At 46.2% G+C, this 21,915-nt stretch overlaps 1 protein-coding gene across 1 annotated transcript; it reads right to left on the bottom strand.

Moving 5' to 3' along the window:
* Positions 1 to 1,518: 1,518 nt before the first annotated feature.
* On the bottom strand, positions 1,519 to 20,817 carry LOC144471994 (uncharacterized). The gene is made up of 28 exons (XM_078184623.1): positions 19,550 to 20,817; positions 18,162 to 18,301; positions 17,944 to 18,107; positions 17,436 to 17,509; positions 17,177 to 17,286; positions 16,337 to 16,551; positions 16,122 to 16,230; positions 15,928 to 16,022; positions 15,787 to 15,850; positions 15,636 to 15,699; positions 15,274 to 15,501; positions 14,773 to 14,878; positions 14,468 to 14,705; positions 14,108 to 14,239; positions 11,873 to 11,913; positions 11,432 to 11,650; positions 10,899 to 11,246; positions 10,578 to 10,773; positions 7,413 to 7,623; positions 4,979 to 5,184; positions 4,767 to 4,883; positions 4,343 to 4,614; positions 3,657 to 3,771; positions 3,527 to 3,597; positions 3,307 to 3,432; positions 2,610 to 2,939; positions 2,171 to 2,549; positions 1,519 to 2,106 (listed from the first exon to the last, which is right to left on the bottom strand). The coding sequence occupies exons 3-28, from the start codon at positions 18,087 to 18,089 to the stop codon at positions 1,855 to 1,857; spliced, it is 4,464 nt and encodes a 1,487-aa protein (XP_078040749.1). The 5' UTR covers positions 18,090 to 18,107; positions 18,162 to 18,301; positions 19,550 to 20,817; the 3' UTR covers positions 1,519 to 1,854.
* Between the last annotated feature and the right edge of the window lie 1,098 nt (positions 20,818 to 21,915).

Here is a 21,915-nt window from a genome sequence, read left to right on the forward strand (position 1 = left end):
AAATAGCAACTTGGTTTATAATTTCTATAATTAATTTGGCGCTTGTATCACTAGGACACAGTGCATCATCAATTTTGTGGTGCAAGAGCATCCTTATCGAGCTGAAATAATTATTGCATTTGCTGCAGAATGCGCCCTGCTGCAATCAACAACTGCCCCTGCATCCAGGAATGCAACTGCGTTGCAAATTTAATGAATTATTTTGTGGTACAGTGACTGTAGTCGTTGCTTCTGTGTTTATTAGACTAAATAAATTACCGTTGGACAAACTGACGTAGGGAATATCCGTTATTATGTTAATAGAAGCGAGTACAGAGGGGAATAATTAATAACGATTAATTTTTAATTAAGTTCCGAAGAAGCTACTTTGCAATACTGCTGGCGTCATCTGTAGTTGAACAGTATCGAAGTGGCCTCATATTAACATTTAATTTTAAACAGTGCAAAATGTCGACAGCGATATTCTATTCTATTAAATGATGGAAATTGAATGGAAAATTGATATATTAATTAATTGATCTACTTTATAAAATGAAATTGACACGGTAGTGCGATCTGACTTAAAAATGCTCAAACTTCTCGCAAATTTAGATACACGAAATGGTACATGTGGCACCATCTACGCAAGACTGATAAACGATTATCTTCAACAGTTTCAGGCAATTGTAGTTAGATGGCGTCACAATATCAATTTAACGATACCTCGCAGGATTTATTAATTTTATATCGTGGTCCTGGATTTTTCATTAAACGAAAATAATCGCGACGCAATGTCCACTTTTCTAGCTATCATTTGAATCCTAAAATGTCTAAAAATTTCTACGAGAGCATAAATAAACATAGAATAGCTTTTGTGAATACACTGGACGCAACATATTTAGTTTATTTTAACGTTGAAGCTCCTTTAAAAATAAATTTTTACGACGCGCCTCAGATGGCGCGCCAACCGAACGAATGCGCGGGAAGAGTGAGGGCGCAAGACGTTAAAGTAAGGTAAGCTAGGTTTCCTATCCATGTGCACACCGCACAGAATCTGATGGATATCATTTTGTTTCCCTCTATCGTATCTTGTTATCTTTTTAAAGTACTTACACGAAGATGGATATGCAATAAAATTATGAGCATGTGCGAGTCAGCTTAGAGAGTACAAAAAGCGTGCAGGAGTAGAACCCATTACTGTATATTTTAAATGATGTGTACAGGTACGTCACTCGTACGCCCTCTCGTGATTCTCGCGAAAATCTCAACGCTTCGTAGTCGGTACTTGTCGTTAGCAGAAGTGAATTTAAATGAATTGTATTCGGTATTGTGAAAACTAATCTAAGAATTCGCCAAGCACTTAATGTTTACAAGATAATAAGCATGTAAGTATCCTTCAATCGTCACAAATTAATCGCCAACCACCTGTGCAGATCGATTTTAAATAATCATTATTCGTATTTCGCTGCAAACTAATTCAGCTCCGATTTGCTTCTTACAGGTTATGTTCTCTGACGGATAAATAAATATATTGGCGAAGTGATGATAAAAGGAATACTTTAACGTTAATTGAACTGAATTTGGAGCACCGGAAGTCGAACCATGGGGAAAGAGGAGAAAACTACTATAGAATACGACACGTCCGTCGATGGTAAGCTATTTTATTGCTTCTTCCTTCGTTCTCCCTCTCTCTATCTTTTATTAAGGCACACAGCGGACTCTCTGACACTAATATTATTCGAAACGATACATTATACTATGCGATTTCTATACTGTACAAAGATTAGGGATGCAACTATCACCGACTGCAAGTGTCGAACAGACACCTTCAGTGACAAGGCAATGGAAACTCTTCTAGAACAGTCGATGGAACATTTAAGTAGCCCAGTCAGGGAATTCCGATAAATTGAACACATAAGTGCCCCAAGTGGAAAACGCGATCGTTGTGATCAGGAGAGTGATGACACTGGGCCCTATTCCAGCTATAGCGAAGTCTCTAGTCTTTATGTGAGCTGCGGCAGTGGCTATGGCATTCGGAGGTGTGCCTACCGGTAGGTGGAAGGAGAAGGAACAGCACAAAGTGGCCGGCAGCATCAAGTAAAGAGGGTGTAACCTCATGGCAATGCACTAAAACCAAAATCCTTGATGTAGAATCGATACTACGTCTGCAAAATCAAATAAACTAACGCACCATTTCTGCCAGGACCGGTAGAATGATATTGGCAACAGCAACGTTGGAAGTTAGTTCAGTTACAGTTTCTGCAAACAGGCAGACAATGAACAGTATAGCCATAGGGTCAATGGACTGCAGAGCAATGAGGGCATGTCCTAGGATGGAGGACAGATTAGAGCTGGTGCTGCCAGCCGAGATGGCAAACCCGCCTCCTAAAATGAAAATCAGACTCCAATGCATCTTCTGATGGATCATTTTCCACGTGATCATGCCAGCGGACGGTTTGCTGGGTCTCTTGGCCGGGTCTGCGTCGAAGGACCGTAGGAAGTCGAGCTTCGACGGTAGCACGAAGAATAGAATGATCACAAAAGCAGCCGCCGTCGAATCTTTAACATGTCTGCAATCAGAGACAATTCGTTATAATTTTCACGGGGAGTCCGGTTTTCCGGATACCCACAAGTGCGTGATGTAGGTGGGCCAACCGCTGGCGAATCCAGGACTCCTGAAGAACCAGAGCATCACCACCAACATGAACAACAGCCCCACCACCGACTCGTGCCACGTGATTGGTCCCAGTTCCTTGTACTTAGTCTGAATTACGGACGCCGCGACCTTCTCTCCATGGGAGCCTATGTCGATAGCATTGGCGTCCTTGCTCTCCGGCCGGAACATCCCCATGTACATCACCTGCAGCCAGAGCCATGTCAGGAACCCCATTAGCAGCATGGGAGGCACCGAGTAAAGCATCCACGAGGCCAGGCTGATGCCTGGACTATTCGGGAAACGCCTGGAACAAAGTACCATAATAGGAACATCTTTCCCTAAGTAGTGGGACTTTGAGAACTATGGTGGCATTGTGGTGACAAGGAGATAGATCTTGCCAGGTTTTAGTTTTGCATTGTGTGGGGTTGACTGGTAAATGTAAGTGAAGATTAAGGATTCCAATGGGTGACCTTTTGCGTTCATGATCGGGTTTAAAGATATCTTTTCTTTTTTTAGTAAATATAAAGCATCAGGCCAAATTTAGCTTATCAGCAAAAAAAGAATGCTTTCGGTATCGTACCATAACGCCATCTATATCAAGTGACGTTTCCAGCAGTCGATAAAACATTTCCCACTATTACTGAACGTCGATGAAAGGAACGAACGCTTACTTCTCAAAGAATCCTTTCAACGTCAGATTGGTCCCAGTGCCGACCAGGGTGCCGACCCCGCCAAGGCTGGAGGCGTACGCAGCCACGAGATAGTAAACCATGGTGGTGCGCGTAGGCTTCTTCTGCCTGCAACAGGAACACCATGAGAGCCTTGAGGACAAGGCGGCAGAGCTCTTTGTTTGAAACAAGCTGCACAAGTACTTGATCTACAGCTACGTACGACTCTTCGCCTGGCCCGTTCTCCCCTCCGCATTCTTCTTCATCCGAGACGAACATGCTACCCAGACCTTGCTGAAAACAGGAGAAACTCGACGTAGAGCTATCCCCTGTAAAACAGGTGACCCACTTACCGCTTCAATCTCAAGGAGCACCGTCTCTATGATCGGCAGCATCATCGCTGTTGCTGCGGTGTTGGAGATCCACATGGACAGGAACATTGTGACGAAGAACAGGCCTAGGGTTAGTCTGGAAAATGAACACGTGCACTTGATGAATGTTTTAAGAGTCTCCTACTGTGCCATGGTCCTACAGTCTTGTCAGATGGATTCCCTGCTGCAGGGACTGCGGGAAATTCTCAGAAATTGTTCCTCAGCTTGGAAACAGAAAGGGACGACTAGGGAAGAGGAGACATTCGAGCCTTGTGGCACCTTTTTTATATTAGATCGAGTCATAAATAATTTCCGTTCTTTCATTAGATATTTATTTTGTTCTTTCTATTTATTTTTTATTTATTTGTTTTATTACGAACCATTATCTATTTCGCGAAAACAAAGCCTCTTTTGTCCGGTGATTCGTAGTGGCTAAATAAGAACAATAGATCATATTCGGTTGCTTTGAAAGTTATTCGTAACTCAACCTAATAGTTATATAATTATAAAAGTTATCCACTTTTGTTTCCAAGCTGCCCATTTTCGTTTCTAAACGGAGGAAGAATTTCGGAGGATTTACCACAGAGCAATACGGACCACCATTTTTACGTCAACCTGTACAAACGATCTCGATCGATCGGAGGTCGTTGTCAGGAGAGGAAGCTCACCTGCGATGGCTGCATCCAATCGTTTTGATGATCAGCAACGCCACCCGCATGTGAAGGCCGGAGTTCTCGATGACTATCGCTATCACCATGCTGCCGATTAGCATCATGGTCGTGTCGTTCATGTAGCAGGCGCAAGTCTCCGCGGTGCTCATAATGCCCATCAGCGGATAAAGGACCACAGGGGTCAGACCCGTGATCGGCAAGGGGAGCACCTCGGTCATCCAGAACATGGCCATCAGCCCGACGACGAAGAGACACCGCATCGCCGTCACCTGAGCCAAGAATCGAGCGATCAAGAACGACATTTGATTCACGATGGAGGTCGAGGTAGAAAGGAAGACGGCGACATAACCGTGCAGGAAATGCAGCGGTACTTTAAGGTAGCAGGATCGGCGGGTACAAATATGAATTATGTTCGTTATACCTCTTTGGTATCGACGGCGAGGACGACCGGCAGCAGAATCAGTGGCCATAGCACGATCACGAACGATTTCCAGTAGATCGAGAGAAATCGGAGAAGCAGAGCCCCGTAGTTCACTGTCTTCCTGAAACAGCTGACGATTGGATAACAGAGATAACGGAGACAGTGACCGGCTTTCAGGCGGCCGGATTTTCGAGCACAATGCATCCACGTACCTCGTGTCCACGGAATTGTTCATTTCCGGGTGGGGACCGCCGGGCTGCGTGGCCATTGCTCCCTGCACAGCCAGAAAAACGCTCCCGTGATCCGCGCGGTTCTATTTGTTTACGTTGCCCGCCACCGGGAGGAAAGATAGCCGCTCTTCCCGTTATCGGGATCTTCGTTGCAAAATGCTCTAATCGTCCGGATCGATCACGCGAAACTGTTGCCAAACCATATAATTCCTTAAGCATCTTAATACGCGGAAAATTCTCCGTGTCGAACGCGTACAGGGAAAACATCGGAGAAGGTCTCCCCCTCTTCGAAAATTGTTTAGACGCGTGGCATTGTAAACAAATACGCTGCCGTGTTTAGGGAAGTCCGCGGGTTCGTAGTGCGCAAGAAACGTCCAAGTAGCTCGCGCGGTTGTGCCGGAAAAGAATGTTAAACTTGCGACATGGGCGGCGAAATTAATTTTTAAGAAACGATGGAGCGCGTTGGAAATTAATTCGAATTTTCTGCGCGGTGTAATTACGCGGCAGCCGTTATTGTATTTTAATTTTTCGCGCTATAATTTCGGCTCGTGCAAATGAAAATTCGGCGGTGGGAGGGCCGTGGGAGTGATCCAGGGACTCGAGAGGGGCGGGCGCCCTGCGAATCGGCGGGCAGGTATTCGAGCGACGGCGCGGCACAAGTGCGCATCGTTCCTCGGTCGAATTCGACGCCGCGTTGCGTAACCCGGCGTGGATTACCGGTTAAACAATTTTGCCGAGTGTCACCGCGCGAAATTGACCTCCCTAATCCACCGTTTAACCCGGCCGTGAACCGCGGAAAAACGAGGAAAACGACGAACGAATTTCGTGGCGCGGGAATTTCGAAAGCTGCTCGCCGGGTGTTTCCGCGCTGACATTCACGGCACGTTCCGGTTTCTCTTTCCGTTGCCGAAAACGTTTTCAATCGGCCGTGTCGCAACATCGAGCCGGCCCATAGCGATCGGTGCTACGTGAAATGCAGAGCGATTACGTTGCACGAGAAAACGTGACGTCGTCAATTGCTTAACTAGCTGGGACGGACGCGTCTTTAAAAAATTGTTTTTCCTCGCGATTGTACTAGGAAAAACTGATAAGGACATCAATTTCCCCGGACTGGTTTGCCACGTTTTCCGTCCCGGATAATTCTAGCCGCGAAAGGGCAACGCTGCGCGAACCGTAATGTCCTAAAAGTCTACTTGCGGAGGTTCAATTGCGCGTTAACCACAAAGGTTTGAGAGGCTAATGAAAATTATTGGGACGGCCGTCCCGATCGACTCGTTTCCTATCGATATTTAGACCGTTACGGTTTCTAAAAAAAAAATCGCACGAGAATAAACGCACGGTCATTTTAAAGATCGGAACCTCGACTTTCACAAAGCATCGTTAATTTTTTCATAGCGATACTGTAAGCGAACAACCGAACGTGTATTTTACGAAACGTGTACCGCAACTTTTTACATCTTCAAGATCGTCGACAAATTTTGCCCACCACCGTATACTACCGTAGATTAATATCATCGTAGATTTGAAGAACGAAGCTTCGTCATTACAACGAAGTCTTAAAATTTGATCCACGATTTTCTCTATCTCTATCATTTTATCGATCCCCAAAGGAAAGGTGTACGCGTAAACTTTGCGGTAATTTAAGGGATCCAGAGGATCGAACACGGGCTCCGTTTCCGTTTGATAAAACGGCTCGGAAAAATCGTGCATCAAGTTTTGATAGCTCATTGTAAAGGGAAAGCTTCGATCTTGGAACCAACGTTAGTCTTGATTTCGAGAAAAATTGTTCAACCATCTCGCAGACGTTCGAAATTGCGGCACGTTTGTAGAAATAGCGACTTCCGTCTTCTTTTTGCTACACCGTGTAGAAATTTTTTTACAAACAACGAGTAACGGTATGCAAAAGTATAGGTTTTGAGCCTTGAAACGAGCCAATGGTCACTGTCGTACGATTTTTTACAACGGAACAGCGCGATCTGGAATATCGACGATTCTGCGGAAATCACGCGGAACGCCGATTCTAATTTATCGGCGCGACTTCGCCGAAGCTGCGTTAAAGGTACGCGCATTATCATCGCGATAAAATCGAGCATTCCTTGCGACCGCGAAAATCGTCGATAAATCAATTTTTCTCCACGATCACACAATACCAAGTCACAACCCCGAAGAGCCGCGCCGAGCGGCACGGCGAATCTGGCCGAGTAAGTCGTCTTTTGAACCGGGAGCGACTTCGAAGTCGATCACTGCGTCCACCCTGCGGGCACGTTCCGCGAATTGTAATCGTTCGAGGCACAACGAGATTTCTTTCGACCCGATCAAAGTGAGCGGCCGCCGTGCGACTCGGCGTGGCGCGACGCGGCGCGGCGACGGGCACGTACGCGACATGAGCCGGCGATGAAAAGAATGAATTCCGTACCATCCGGTGTATGCGTCGATCGATATATAAATCCCGGTTGTTTTCCCGGTCGAACAAAAGCAAGAAGATCGATTCGCGTGGCCGGCGACTTGCGACACACACGGCTTTTGAAAAGCGGCGGCTCCGGTTTCGACGGCTGCACGCACGCCGCTGCACCACTGGCCGTCGATCTACTCGAACGGTTGCAGAGCTCGGGCCGCGCGGGCCTCGGCTTTGATTAAGCTATCACCCCTCTCCTCTAACGAGAGATCTCGCCCTTTCTCTCACTCCCTCTCCCGGAGCCTCGCTCTTTCTCTCCCCCGGGTGTCACTCACTCGATTCAGCGCCGGTTCGTTTTCTTCTTCTCCACGGCGTGCTCGTGTTCGTGTGCCTCCTCCTCCTCCTCTTGCTCCTCTTCTTGTCCACCGTCGCGTTCTCTTCGTGTTCTCTCCTCCGTGCGGCGTTTTTTCCAACCGGGAGGGAGAGGAGAGTCCTCCGCTCGCTCGCGGCACTCTTCAACGACTGCTACGTGAACTCGATAAACTATCGTTGCAAAAGTCGCTGGCCGACGGGCACGCTTGACCTTGATACGAGAGGAACGCACCGCTTCCGCGGTGGCCCCGTCGAAAAAACGACGCTTCTGGACCACCTGTTTCTCGATGACCGCCGAATCGTGCCGGGTGGCCCATCGCGGACCTAGCAGGTGTTGATTGCTTGTCAGTCAACGGTGTGTCTCGCCCCGCGTCCTACAAGGTATTTACGGGCGCACGATTTGTCGTGAGTTGCGCGACCTTTACTGAGTTAACCGTCGTGGGTATGGAATCTAGGATTGCGTAGGACGATTGTGTAGACTTTTACTAAACCGATTGTAAACGATTGTGTTGAATACATTTGGTATATTTTTGATGTACATTCTTGGCGTTTAAGCATTTTCAAAGATTTTTTTTAGAGAGGAAGTGGCAACCGCTTCTGCGAAAATAACTGTCCAATAAATTGTTAGCTTCTGGAATGTTTCCTGTAGCGAACATCATTGATGGGGAAATAACTGCTGCGTAGAACGATTCTGTAGACAATCGCGAATACAGTGGTATATTTGTTATATATATTTTAGACGTTTAAACACTTCCGATGATTCTTCAAAGAGGAAGTGACAATCGTTCGTTCGAGAATAACTGTCCAATGAATTGTCAACTTGTGGAATTTTTCTTGTCGCAATCATCGCAGATATCAGAATCGTTCTATCGTAAAGCAATTTCGTAGACTCTTCCGAATGCAATGGTTTATTTTTATCAAACTGTGTATGGTTGAACATTTTTTAAAAATTTTCAAGGAGAAAAAGACAGTCAGTAATTCGTGACTTTGGTGAAGGATCACTGCCTAGTAAATTGTCTACTTCTTGCAATTTTTCCTGCAGCAATTATCCCAGTTATGGGAATCTGTCTTGCACAGAATAATTCTGTAGAATCTCTAGAATGTAGCAATTTATTTTGTTATCAAATGGTGTATAGTTAAATACTTTCTAAAAATTTTCAAAGAAGAAGAGTCTCTCGATAATTCACGACTTCAATGAGAAAAGACTGTCTAACGAATAAACCACTTCTGCAACTTTCCCTGCCGCAGCTATCATAGTTATGGTAATTAGTCTTGCACAGAAAAATCCCATAGACTCTCCCGAATGGAATGGTACTCTTTTTAATTGCTTTATACTTGCATAAATATTTTTAAAGAATTTCCGAATTGGAAGACATAGAACCCCAGAAACATCTAAACAGCTAACAAAATTCCACTTCCCTCAACTTTCCGAACGTGCTAAAATATCTATAGCATTGTAAAAATATATACCATTGTACTCAGGAGAGTCTGCAGAATCATTCCAGGTACGATTCATAGCATCAACAAACTTTATTCGAAATATCTCCTTGTAAGCTTTCGAGAAGAGTTCGAAAGTGTTGGAAATTGGACGCAGTTGGTCCAATTTCCGGGGTTGTTATCGGGGTTAGGATGCCGGTCCAGGGTGTTATTTTACAAAGTTACGAGTTCGATAAGATAAGGAGGCGATGAGGGGGTTGCGAACGAGAGCCCTTCGGGGACGGCTAGCCGACGGGGAGCGAGAGGGGTCGCGAGACCCGAGTCGAGCAATTGGGGAATTACTAATGGTCGAAATCGTTTGAACCTGCGTCGGAGTTCTCGAGATCGGATCACTTAAAGCGATCGTTTTACGTCTCGTGGCTCGGCGGAGCGGACCCACTGGGGAGGGAAACAAAGTCGACTGAGCATTCAAATCAATCTAATCGGGTAATTAAACCCGCTCACGGTAGCAACTCGTCCTCGTTCTTGTTGCGTAACGCGTCACGATTATTCGAGGAGGACGTAAACACGATCGCGAGGCGTTCTCCGTGCACGGTCGCCGGCCGAACTTGGCCAACTTTTCTCTCCTCTTGTTTGTATTCCGTCCGTTACGCGACCGATCTTTCTCTCTGGCTCGTTTTATTACCGACCATGATAAGGCCTGAATACGCTACCAAAATGGGCGCGACGGCGGCCGCGTGCTCGGTTTTCGGCGGGAAACGGCCATTCGAATTCGAAGGGGTACGAAGTCTAATCTAAGCCCGGCACGTGTCCCGAGACATACGAGAAAGATAACAGCGATCCCCGACGCTGTACCTATTGCTATAATGCTCGCGATAAGTCGGCGGTCACTACGCAGGCGGCACAGTTCATCTTCCAATCGAAGATAACGAGAAAAAGTGTGTCCCATACGGAAGCTGAATTGGCTGTGCCGTTTAACGGAGACCGTGGTCCGATTATTCCCAGGGTCGACCGCACGACGACGCACCTTCGAAACGCCATATCTATTTGTCTTTCTCCCATCGTCCTACTTGCTATAAGCATCCTCGAATAACGCCGTCTATAATTAACCCTAGAACGACCCCTTTCCAGTTTTCGTAACATCACGGGATGGCGTGCGACTCAAAATAAAACATTAATAACTAAAATATTACTCGTAATTTTCTAAGTATAAAATGAAAAGTATCAATTAGAACGATAAGAGAAACTTCAGTGTTTTAGTATTTATTAGCACGTTTGCGAATTGTTATTAAAAATGTTGCGGGGTCGTCGGCGACTCGACGGGGTCATTTTAGGGTGAATAACATACGACTGACCTTAAGAATCGTCTGAAATTACAGAAAGGTACAGAGTGTACGCGAGCATATCGTTCGTCGTGCTTCTATTGGCCATCGGAGTCCCGCTATGGTGGCACACCACTGCTGTTCCCAGGGTCTCGCTGCCATACGCCGGCATCGAGCGACTCTCCGACCTCAAGGTCATCATTGGAACCAAGATCGTGCTGGCGACCACGTCCAAGGACCGAGGGGAAGCTCTGAGTCACGAGATCATGCAGGCGTTTGGATCAGCGGGTGCGTTACTCGGCGTGTTACTAAAGACGACCTTCCACCTGACCCTTAATCAAGGCCAGTGTCTTCTTTTCAGACATCTACGATGTGCAGGTTGAGCAGCGGTTGATATCGCCCGGTTTGGTGGCCACCGCCTTCACTCAGCACAATCTGGAGAAAGTGGCTGCCACAAGCTTCGACATGGACGTCGGCCAGGTGCTGCTCCTCGAGGCCAGGACGCCGAACGAAACGGTTCTGGTGGGGTCCAAAAGGACCCTGTTCTTCCCCACGAAGACCAGTCGGTATTTTCGTTTCCGTTTTCTCTTCGTTCAACGGCGATGCCACAGTCGTTCTGATTACAGAGGGCTCGACGTTGGTCAAGGTGCTGTCCGAGTGGATGTTGCGGGAGAAGTCGCTGACCTTGACGAAGGACGCGCTCACCCAGCCGACAAGGTACAGTCTGGACGAAGAGAACAGGAGAAGATTTCCCGCCAGTCCCTCCTACGATGTACTCGTCACTCTCGTCAACCCTGATCCAGATAAACTCAAGGTCAATTGGGACCTCCGCAAGATGTCCGAGGGTACGTAGAACGTCTCAGAGATGTTCGTCGAGCTCTGTACGATCTCGTTTCTATTTTAGAATACGTCGAGCCCTTTCTCCGGGAGATACCGATCTCCAGCTTCTCCGTGAAGTCGCAATGGCTGTACTTCTTGCCCCTGGAAGTAAGTCCGAAAAGAGTCCCAGATAGCAGCCCCTTGGGCAGGCATTTCGCATTGCCAGAGGATGTGCTGCCGCAACTGATTACACCGTTGGAGAAGAAATTGGGTAGGTTTGTTGAGTTGTCCTTGAAAGCGTCGCGAAGTCTGAGGGTAGAATTGTTGTCTTAGCTTCCCAGGTAAGCCTGCATCCGACGATCAACTTTGTCATCTATGCTGTCCCCTGCGATAGTGCTCCGTTGCACATCTACACTCGGTCGGGCCACCGGTCGAAGATCAACACCAACGTGGAAGCGTTCCTTTCCCCGAGGTAATAGTGGTCGACTATTGCTGTCTCCTTTGGTTAGTTACTTAGGCTATTTTAATCACAGATGGGGTGGCGTAGTGCTAGTCAATCCTCCTATGGAGTCCTGCACAGGCAACAAAACAAACCAGCCGGTCACCATAGTTCCCGCCGAGGCCACGGTCGTCGGCACCTTCCTCGCCCAACTGAAGCTTCTTCTAGGTATCCCGGAGCCGGTAATCAAGCAACGATTCCTTCACCTTTAATTAGATACCTTTCTCTGCACTTATATTTATTACATCACGCCCGTTTCATCTCTTTAATCGTCTCCCAACGTTGCCGGTACCTCTTCGCGCCCGATGTTTGATTTCCCGTTGTACAATCATGTATACAGGGTTGTCACTACTTTTACCGCCGATTTCTCAATGTGCAGAACTGTACACCGGGTTGCCATTCGCGCAGGATAACCTAGATTCATCGTTCGTAACCCCGAATTCCTATTTACAGAGATTCATCCCAGGCGTGACCAGCACTTCTTCGGTAGGACTGAAGCTGTCCGATTGGGAAATCGACGCGCTGATGCGGGTACGCACAATAGAGCAGCTGACTTCGGCTAAGCTGACCCTGCAGTCGTTAGCCCAACTCCTGAAGGAGATTGGGAACATTGTGATCACCGATGTAGTTGGGGACAGAATAAAAACGGCCTTGCGTTTGGTGGAGTTCTCTTCTCAACGGTTGGCCGAAGGCGATCTCATCGCAGGCTTCCTGGCCAGTGAAGACGCGTTCGTTGCTGCCGAAGCTGCATTCTCCGATCCTACGCTTCTAGCCCTACTGTACTTTCCAGATGATCAGAAGTAGGTCGTCAAAAAATTGGTCCTAGGCCAACTTAGATTCTAAATCAGCTTAAATTCTAGATCAACTTAGATTCTAAGTCAGCTTAAATTCTAGATCAACTAAGACGATCGATTAATGTCTTATCGGTGAAATTGTTGCAGGTACGCCGTGTACATTCCTCTGTTTCTGCCGGCCATGGTACCGGTGCTGCTTTCTTTGAAGAAAATACACAGGTACTACGTTACTGGGAAAGCAAGGGCGTAACGTTCGACCGAAGCATTGTATTAAATATTTTTAAAGTGGCAGCAATAAAATCTTCGCAAGAAAAAAAGGAAGGAACTAGAGAAAAGAAAAAAAATATATTGAGCCAGTCGGTATTCCATCTCGTCGAGCGTTGTTGACATGACTTTTTCCCCTCGACTGTACATCGACAACGCACACGCACGTGCCCGGAATCCCAACTTTTCTCTCGTTATTAATTCTTGTGCACGGATAATACGTACACAATATTCTCTTGCGTTACGCGTCACGGTGTACAACACCTTCAGTTAGCGCTGAATAAGATGTTTGTTCGTACAGGTACACGTATGTCTCGTCTCACTGTACACACACACGCGAGCAAGCAGTCAGCAACATGTATTCATTCGCTCAACGCACGCACGCATATTACATATACACACGGGAAACAGTCGCACGCTGTCATTCAAATAGTGTCTTATAGCACGCATACCCACAGTTACGTACAGTTTGTTTTACCAAAAAATTTTCAAATTACTTTATCATTAGATCGTTAAAAACAACTAGTAATCTATGTACAATACATGTGTATCAATCCTCAACCAGTAGTAGTTACCAAAAAGGTTACAAAATTACCAAGTTCAATCGCTATAAAAAAATGTGTTCAATTACCGCGAGACGTTTCACTAAGCCCTCGATAACCATCGAACGCGTGACGTTTAACGAACGATCGTGGACATGATCGTGGAACGAGTAAGTAAACGCTAGTTTTCTGTACACCGTCGACCAAAAGATCATCACGGACCGTCCTGTAAAAGCTACGAAATTGCATTCCCGCGGAGCAATCGAGCTCCTTTGAAAAACCGACTCCCGATTTACTTTAGATCCGGAGGCGGTACGCCGGGAACTTTTGGTCGGCGCTGTACGTGCGCGCGCGTGTGCTGAGTATATATCGAAACAAACCCCTGTATCGTCACAGCAACGACTGAGTAACAAAATCCGACACGCTTTCCATATTCTGTAATCCGGATCTCGATCGGTAGTTGAACGTTACTAAGTGTAAAAATAAATTAATCGATGAATCGCAAAGCTTACACGTACGACAAAGAAATAGAAAAAGGGTCGAAGATGAAAAAAAAAAAGAAGTATTAGAAAAAGAGAAGGGGCATCGAGGAGGAGAACGGTGGCGGAAGGGCGGTAGGGCGGTGAGAGGGGCAAAGAGTAGAGGGAATAGAAGAAAGTCAACGAACGGTTTGAACTAGCTGTATCGCGTGTTGCAGAGCTTCTGCGATATTCTGAAAGACAGGTACACCTTCGCGCGTCGCGTAGTCCGACAGGTACATTCTTCCCCGGTTGTAGTCTTTTGTGGCTTGTTCGGTTAGCTGAACAACAAGAATCATCAATTAATCAAAGTAAAAACGAAATGTTGCAGTACATCCTCCGTAAGCCGAGACCGTACATCGAGACGTTCCAGAACAGCGGGAACTATATTATCTACACTCTGATTGGCCGGCGACAGGCCAGGTGGCGCGACGTGACAACGGAGGCGCGACGTTACGGAAGAAAACTGCGCGAGCCGTAGAGGAAAGATAAGCCGTTAAAATTCTCACCTTTTCACCGGAAACTACACAACCCTCGGGAAGCGTCTGAACGCATAAAACCAGTTTAGCACGCAGTCCGATTAGGTGGGCTGCCAGTGCCATTATAGTGATGCCGCGCGAGTGTTGCGGCACGACCAGTAACATTACCCGGGAGTTCTTCATCTTTTGCAATTCCTGCGGCAACACCTTCACGTTGTACTCGTTGTATTCGTTCAGGCACGGCCGGTTCAAGGTCAGTCCCCTGGACCTGGAAGAACAAACCTCCACGTAGACTCGACGACGCCGTCGACGGCTTTTGTAGCTAGAATGCTCACTCGATGGAGGGTTTCGCGGCGGTTTCCAGCCAGAACTGATCCTCGCCGATCACGCCGACGTACAGGTCCCTCTTTTCCGTTTCCAGAACGATCGAGTTGGTCCAATCTAAACAGTGTCACCGGTAAAATCGTATCCGTTCCTGCGAGTCAAGGGCAACGTTCCGTCACGACTTTTCGAGTAACGCTAATTGAACGAATGTCTAGAAAAAGCGCGTTACGTATCGCGAAGCTTACAGCAGCCATTCAAGAAGCACCTGGCACAATGTTCGTCGTCCAGTTTACTTGTCTTATTTTTTTTTAAATAAAAGAAGGGTTGCGCTAGTTGCTTTGTGAATCGCGACAGCGAGCAACTGGTCCATTCCTGTAAGCCTCGTGGATCGTAACGCGAGCACTTCTTCCGAACAATAGTTCAATCGTTTCTGCGACCGGTGCCGTTCGCTCGCTTCCACGTACACGCGCGTTCTCTACCGAGCACTGGAAACGTTTGAGAATAGAAAATACCTAGGAAGCGGCTAAAAGGTTGCACGATAGCTCTGCGAAGAAATTTCGAGGCCTTCCTACATATTATACTCCAAACTGAAGATATCTCACTTTCACAAGAGACGCCGTTGATCTTCGTCCGCCACGCCGATTCCCTGGCTAGGGCGCTGAACTGTTCGAAATTGATCCGTAATTTTGTCGGATCTTTCTTCACCGGAAATCCGTCGTCTATCAACCGCCTGTACGTTTCTAGAACATACAGGTGAGCTCAGAGAATGCTGGACAAGAGAAGAACCGGCGGAATAGTTGCCACGCGACGACCCTACGCCATTCTTGCTTTTTTTTTGCTTTTTGTTTAAAAAAATCAAGTAAGAATCTATTACCCGACTTATTTACCACATTCAGCAGATCCGAAACCGACACGTTCGACTGTAGCGCCAGCCAAGCCTGCGAACCAAACGAGACCATTAACGACAACAAGTTGGATTATTTTTCTTTGTTTTTTCTTCAAATAATTCGTAATCGGAGACTCACTTCAGCTAAATTAACGCTACCGGTGTCGTTTATGTCCATGGACTTGAATATGTCTCTGAGCGTACTGCGATTGAGAAAATTTGGAGAATGAGTAGCGAGGAATGTTACGAGTACAAGGCTAGCAACAGAAAATATCCTTACACGGAGTCCATTCCATTTTGACTGAGCGAAATTTTGACCGGTCTAACGCCATCCTCGGAATGCAGATCTTGTACTTTAATCTCCTCGCGCAGGACCTACAGAACATATCACATATATATGAGTCAGCAGCCAGTTGCTCGAAAGGTGGATGACAAATACGTTTTACTTGAGTGTCCCCGGTCGTTTCAGATTACCTTAGACGTACAATTTAGGGCAACCGACACGCTCTCGAATATCGGTATCCTCTGTCTCTCCATAAGGTATTGCAGTACCAACAGACCGTTCATCAAGTCGTAATATTCCCTAAACAAGGCATGTGCTGTTTATTGCTGTTGTTTTTATTTTCCCACAGGCATGCATCAGCCGACAATCAATCTCGTCGGGCGACAGGCTATCTACGTTTACTTACTGTATCGACACCGGCTCGCCGAGGATCGTTTGATCCTGCCGATACGGGTAGATCACCAAGATCAAGGACTCGCGACGCGTAGCTGCCAATTGCGCTGCTTCGATGATGCCAGCGCTGTTACGCGTCTGATTATCTATAACGAACAGTAATACTTTCGCCGTCTGCTTCGCCTCGTACTCTTGAGCTATCAGTTCTGGCCCCCATTGCGACACTTGCTGAAACCCATAATGCCAACCGTCAGCCACTGACTGAACGAGAAAGAGGTGATGGTGAGTTGAACAATTTGTTGCAAGAAGGCAGCCCAGTTTAGGACGATAAAATTAAGGTGATATTCGAGAATTTTTCTCCTGAGGAACCATGAAGCAATTTTTACTGAAAGTTTCAGGATACTTTTCTTAATATTCCAAGGGTTCCTGTTAATTTTCTTGTTGCAAAATACAAGACAGAAGTGGAGATATATAAATATTTGTCTTGGACTTTAGGTCTTGGTCTTGTAAGCTTGTAATTCTTGCAACACGATTTCTGCTTCGTATTCTCCAATAGAAAACTTAGTTTATACAATATATATTAGATCTACCGGAAAGTTCTGTCCGCAAATTTCATTTCATTTAAAATAAATCCTCATCACGGTGGCAACATGGCACAAGTTACGATTATATTAAATAATTATAATAATACAATAAATATTAGGTGCATACAAAATTTATTGTTTTCTTTCTTTTTCAGAACGGATAGAATTTTCCAGTAGACCCAACATATATAAAGAATATTACTATACTTATAAAGAATAGCTCTCTAGCTAAAACTGGGCTACCCTGTGAGGCTGAAGGAAACACGTACGGGATTGTAGTAAGTTATGCCGAGGCTCTGCAGAGTCGGTATCGCTATTTCTGATCTCCATGTAGTTGGATTACAAGATCCACCCAGAAATACCTCATATGCCATTCTCTCTGCAAGATATACAAGAAAATTAATCATTAAATCAGTGTGTAATGAAACCGTGGTCAAGACTCTTACTGCTTGGACTAGATTCTATTAGATGCTAGCGTCTATCGCAGCAAGAGCCGGAAAGCGCGGGAAAAATGAAATTGAAACTTACTGGAACCGTTTGTCCTGTTATTATCTTTCCCATCACAGTTTAACTGACGAGAGGCGCTCATAGGAACGGTTGTTCTGAAAATAGAAAGCGTTGAGCGAATACCAAGTGTTTCTCAGTGAACGTTCTAAAACGTATCTATTATCACACTCGAACCACGTGTCAATCGTTTGTGACGGATTGCAAGAGGATTCGATACACAGTTTCACATTGAAGTCGGTCATTAGCCTGATATAATTTTGTTGGAGTGTGGTAACAAAATCGATTTGAGATAAACGTAAACCGGTTGCAAATCGCCAGACATACTTCCAAATATCAAATCCTTTTGCAACAAGGAAAAGCACGCTACGCTGCATCGTCGGCAGAGTGTTTTCCACAGCTGCAACTAATTATAACCAGGCATTTGTTGCTTCGAACCTACAACACAGTTTCACCTTGTTTGGTCACATGCGATGCAGGGTGATCGGAATAGCAGTGCAGCATTTGCATAGTGCACGGACTGTTCGCTTACCCTTCCTTGCACAAGCGTGCCAGTACAATGATGAACATGTAAAATTCTTGGTGCATCATATAAAGATCAAAACCAACTTGGATACGATCTAGAGCTGCTGGGCACTCTTTGTGGCTTCGCATCCAGTGTAGAACAAGCAACAGCATTACGTGCACCTTTTACCCCTGGAACATGCCTGCTATAAGACTGGCTTGCGCACAGGCCCATCTGATACTTACATAGAATTTGTTGACACTGGTTGATGCAAAGTTCCATGTGCATGCAACGAAGCTTCATTGTTCAGAGAGCATAGAGTGAATTTCTTCTCATCCAATTCGCCTATCCTTAATTGTCCAGCGAAGGACAACCCTTAATTCTTCTGCGAAAAGTACAGAATTAGTGTTAGTTTAAATCTGGAATATTTTGTAGATTGCATTATTTTATTAGATATTTATACTGTTCGTTTATCATCTATAAGTCGTCAGGAATGGAAATTATTTCGCGAGTTTCGCGTGTTGTACAAAAAGAATCAGGGTTGCAATGTAAACTGGATTTTAATTTAGGGACAACTGAATCACGGTTCATAAATCGTCTGGTTGGGGTGAGAACTGTCACCGAAGACGGGAAACGTTGCCAGTGAAAAGCGACATAGATCAAAGTGGAAACTCGTCGACCAAACATCACTACAAACGTAAACGATTCGGTGTTAAATTGCCCGACGTAGTTATGTAAATATAATCAGACTTGTGTACAATTTTAACTAAAACACGCAATTACATAGAACTAAACGGAAGGATGCACTCGCAAAAAACGCGACCGACCGAGGTTTCGCAATGCTTGAAAGTCTGTTTACGTTTCCTGAAATATTTGTAAACATTGCGGACCAGTATGGAAAGTGTCAAAAAGAAAAAAAAGAAAAGAAACAAAACAGAACACCGCGTGGGGTATTCAGGGTCGAGAAAGAAATTTTTAATAAACCGTCGGTACGATCGTTTACATTCCGAAACAGCGAAATCTCCGGTATTCGAATACTTCCTCGAATGACGTACCGATCCTCCGTTGGTCACCGGGCCGTCGCTTCGTACTGCCATAAGTGAAACGGACCCAGGTCCCTAACTAACAATTTTCCCTTGATCGCACAGGCATACAGTTACGAACGAGGGTAACGTGTAGGATAAATCACAGTGTTTCTCGTCGACCGCGCACGAACCGACTAGCCGCAACCTTGGGGAACTTAAAGGCTCGAAAGTGGCTGCGACCAAAACCGAAGACCACGTACTTCCCACGGCCAGCTCCATCGAAAACAGGAATTAGAATCGCCCGGCCGACGGGATAACTTGGAAATCGACACCGAGCTAACCTTTCTATTATGCTAGAAGCAACGTGATCTCAGCGCGATCATAAATAAGCATACACTCGGTGGACGCGCGTCCCAAACGTTCCTTTCCAGCGCACCCGAAGTCCCCAAACGGGATCCCGCCGAAGTAGATAGAACCGAAGAGAGGGCCTCTTTCTTGTCCGGTGGCCCCCCGGACAAGAAAGTCCGCGGATTTTTCGTGAGAGAGCGAAACGGCAGAGTGCGTCGGTGCGAGCCGTAGGAACGGGTATGTCTGTCAGACACACTAACCTTGACGATAGTTCGGTGCTGCGTGCCCACGCATCAAGAACATATGTGGTGAACTGCTCGGCGGAGACCGTGGAATCCGGCTGCATTTGACGCGCCGTCACGGAACGGGTGTATCAGAGGCGGCGCGGACTCTTTGGAAAAATGTGCGTCGAGTACTCCGTCGGTGCACTCCCGCTATTGCTCATACTTATTTATACACACCGTTATATTTAAAATGTAAGAGCGCGTCGTCGAAGGGGCCGTTGTCGTTACATGCTAGGAACAGTGACAGGGCGCGCGTCCCGACGGCGCGTAACGTACCCTCCGGTTTGGGCAGCGTGTGGACGGGTCCCGTACCCGACGGCGGGTCGTCTGGTTCCTTCGAAAATATCGGTAACCGTCGACGAAATCACAAATCAGCGCTCCGCCACCGTTGAACGTCGCGCTTCGTGTCCGTTTCTCTTTCTCGCTCTCGTTTGTTCTCTCTCTCTCTCTCTCTTCGTCTCTTCTCTTGTTCACTCACTCTCCGGCTACTCTCCTCTCTCTTTCTCTCTTCACGCCTCTTCTCCTCTCCTCTCCTTAACAGCAGCGTTGTTGGCCACCACCACCACCACTCTCCTCGACGCTGCCTGGACGGCCTGGCCGTTTCTCCTCTTCGGTTTGTCGAAACGCTAATTTTTTATTGATCCCTCGCAGCGGCGGGTCGATCCTCGACGGATCTCATGGCACGAGCAAGCCTGGCCGTTTCCGCGACAACACCGAACGGTCTCGAGGAGAAACGACATGCCCGACTTGTGTTTCTCGCGCAGCCGCGGCACACCGTGATATTCGCCTCTGTTTGTTCGCCACACACGGTTCTCTCTCTCTCTCTCTCTTTCTTTCTTTCTTCCTCCCCCCCTCTATCTCGTTCGCTCTGTCTCTCTCCCTCTCTCACTCTTGTTCTCTCTGCTTGGATATCTCTGTCTCCGTTTCTCTCGCGGCCACACTCTCTGTCTATCACTTCCCGCCACCGATCCGCACGCGTCTAAAGGCTACTACTTTAGACCGCGCGCACCGACTCGAGACCAGACCCGAGAATGACGTAAACCTCCAACAATGAAGCGTGATGTCACACGCGCGACGGTGAAGTTCGCCGAGAGGTTTCCTCACACGCTCTCGCCATCGGAGCCGCGGCACACGCCGACGTCGTCATCCCGTCGTATATCGTAGACCATGTATCAGCATCCAATCGGGAACCGATGAGAAAAAGAACGGACGATAAAGTGCGTCATTTCCAAAGATTCTTTTATTCCGCCACGGAGGAGGCCGCGCCGCGCCGCGCTGCGACGCGACGGCCGGGAGAACACGCGCGATTCCCATTTTCCGCGTTAATTCGCGCAGATAACGATGGCGCAACACCGCGAAGTAAAAGTGACGTACCGATTAGCGAGTAATTTATACCGTTCCGTGTTCCGTGGTCACGCCGAGTTTTTTTTTTTTTATCTGTTGCTCGCAATCGATTGTCATCCGAACGAATTTATGGTTCGGTCGGCTGGTTCCAAGGGTGGATGAAACGATGCGAAAATTTTCGCGAGGATCGGCGATCGTTTTTCTGGACGTTTTCTATGATTTATGTGGATATCGGTCTATCGGCGGAATCGAATTTGCATTGCAGAGTCGTCGCGACCTTGGTCCTTGGGCAATCGCTCGCTATCTTTAGGTATTCAGTATGTTATCGGAATTATTTTCATTTCGTTATGCACCGATCGCGAACTGCATTCTTTCAGCTTGAATTTGAGTACTCGAATGTCGGGAAATTGCTATGAAAAAAGGTGGAAAAACATTTTATATGATTAGTCGATTTGATAGTTTAATTCCAGCTGTGACCATTTTGTAGTTTTAATTTTGTAGTATCTTAGGATAATTAGTTTTGGATAGGAGTTTACTTATCGTAAAGTATACTTTCTCCGGCTCATTTTAAGCTAATTACATCTTCGATTGTTGACCGTAATCGTTCAAAAATGATTATGAAATTAAATGGAATCGGACGATGTTCGTTCATAGATGAAACGAAGTATATGGTATACTCGAGTCGACTAAGAATCAATGGTGTTCGTGCTGCCATCTGTGGAAGAATCGTCAAGTTTGTCGTCGAATTAGTTCTAATATTCACCGCTAGACAGTGCAAAGATGTTATTGATATCGCGGATGTAAATAATTCGGTTTTTGTTTTATCAACATTTGTTAAATGTCGATTAATTTAATTTCAATTTAATTTAATTTTATTCAATTGATACTGTTTTCATACGAATGAATTATTTAATTTGTAATAGATCTTGTTAAAGAGAACGCGTGTTTAACAAACTATTATAATTTATTTATTAGTTTGATGAATTCATATAAAAAGT

This window comes from Augochlora pura, chromosome 7 (assembly GCF_028453695.1).
Source record: "Augochlora pura isolate Apur16 chromosome 7, APUR_v2.2.1, whole genome shotgun sequence".
NCBI classification, from domain to species: domain Eukaryota; kingdom Metazoa; phylum Arthropoda; class Insecta; order Hymenoptera; family Halictidae; genus Augochlora; species Augochlora pura.

Coding starts and splice junctions, on each gene's coding strand:
- LOC144471994 (XM_078184623.1), bottom strand. CDS start 18,089: ATGCTGTTGCTTGTTCTACACTGGATGCGAAGCCACAAAGAGTGCCCA. Junction 16,231..16,336: donor GGCGAGCCGGTGTCGATACA/GTAAGTAAACGT, acceptor TGCCTTGTTTAG/GGAATATTACGACTTGATGA. Junction 10,774..10,898: donor TATCAACCGCTGCTCAACCT/GCACATCGTAGA, acceptor CTCGTGACTCAG/AGCTTCCCCTCGGTCCTTGG.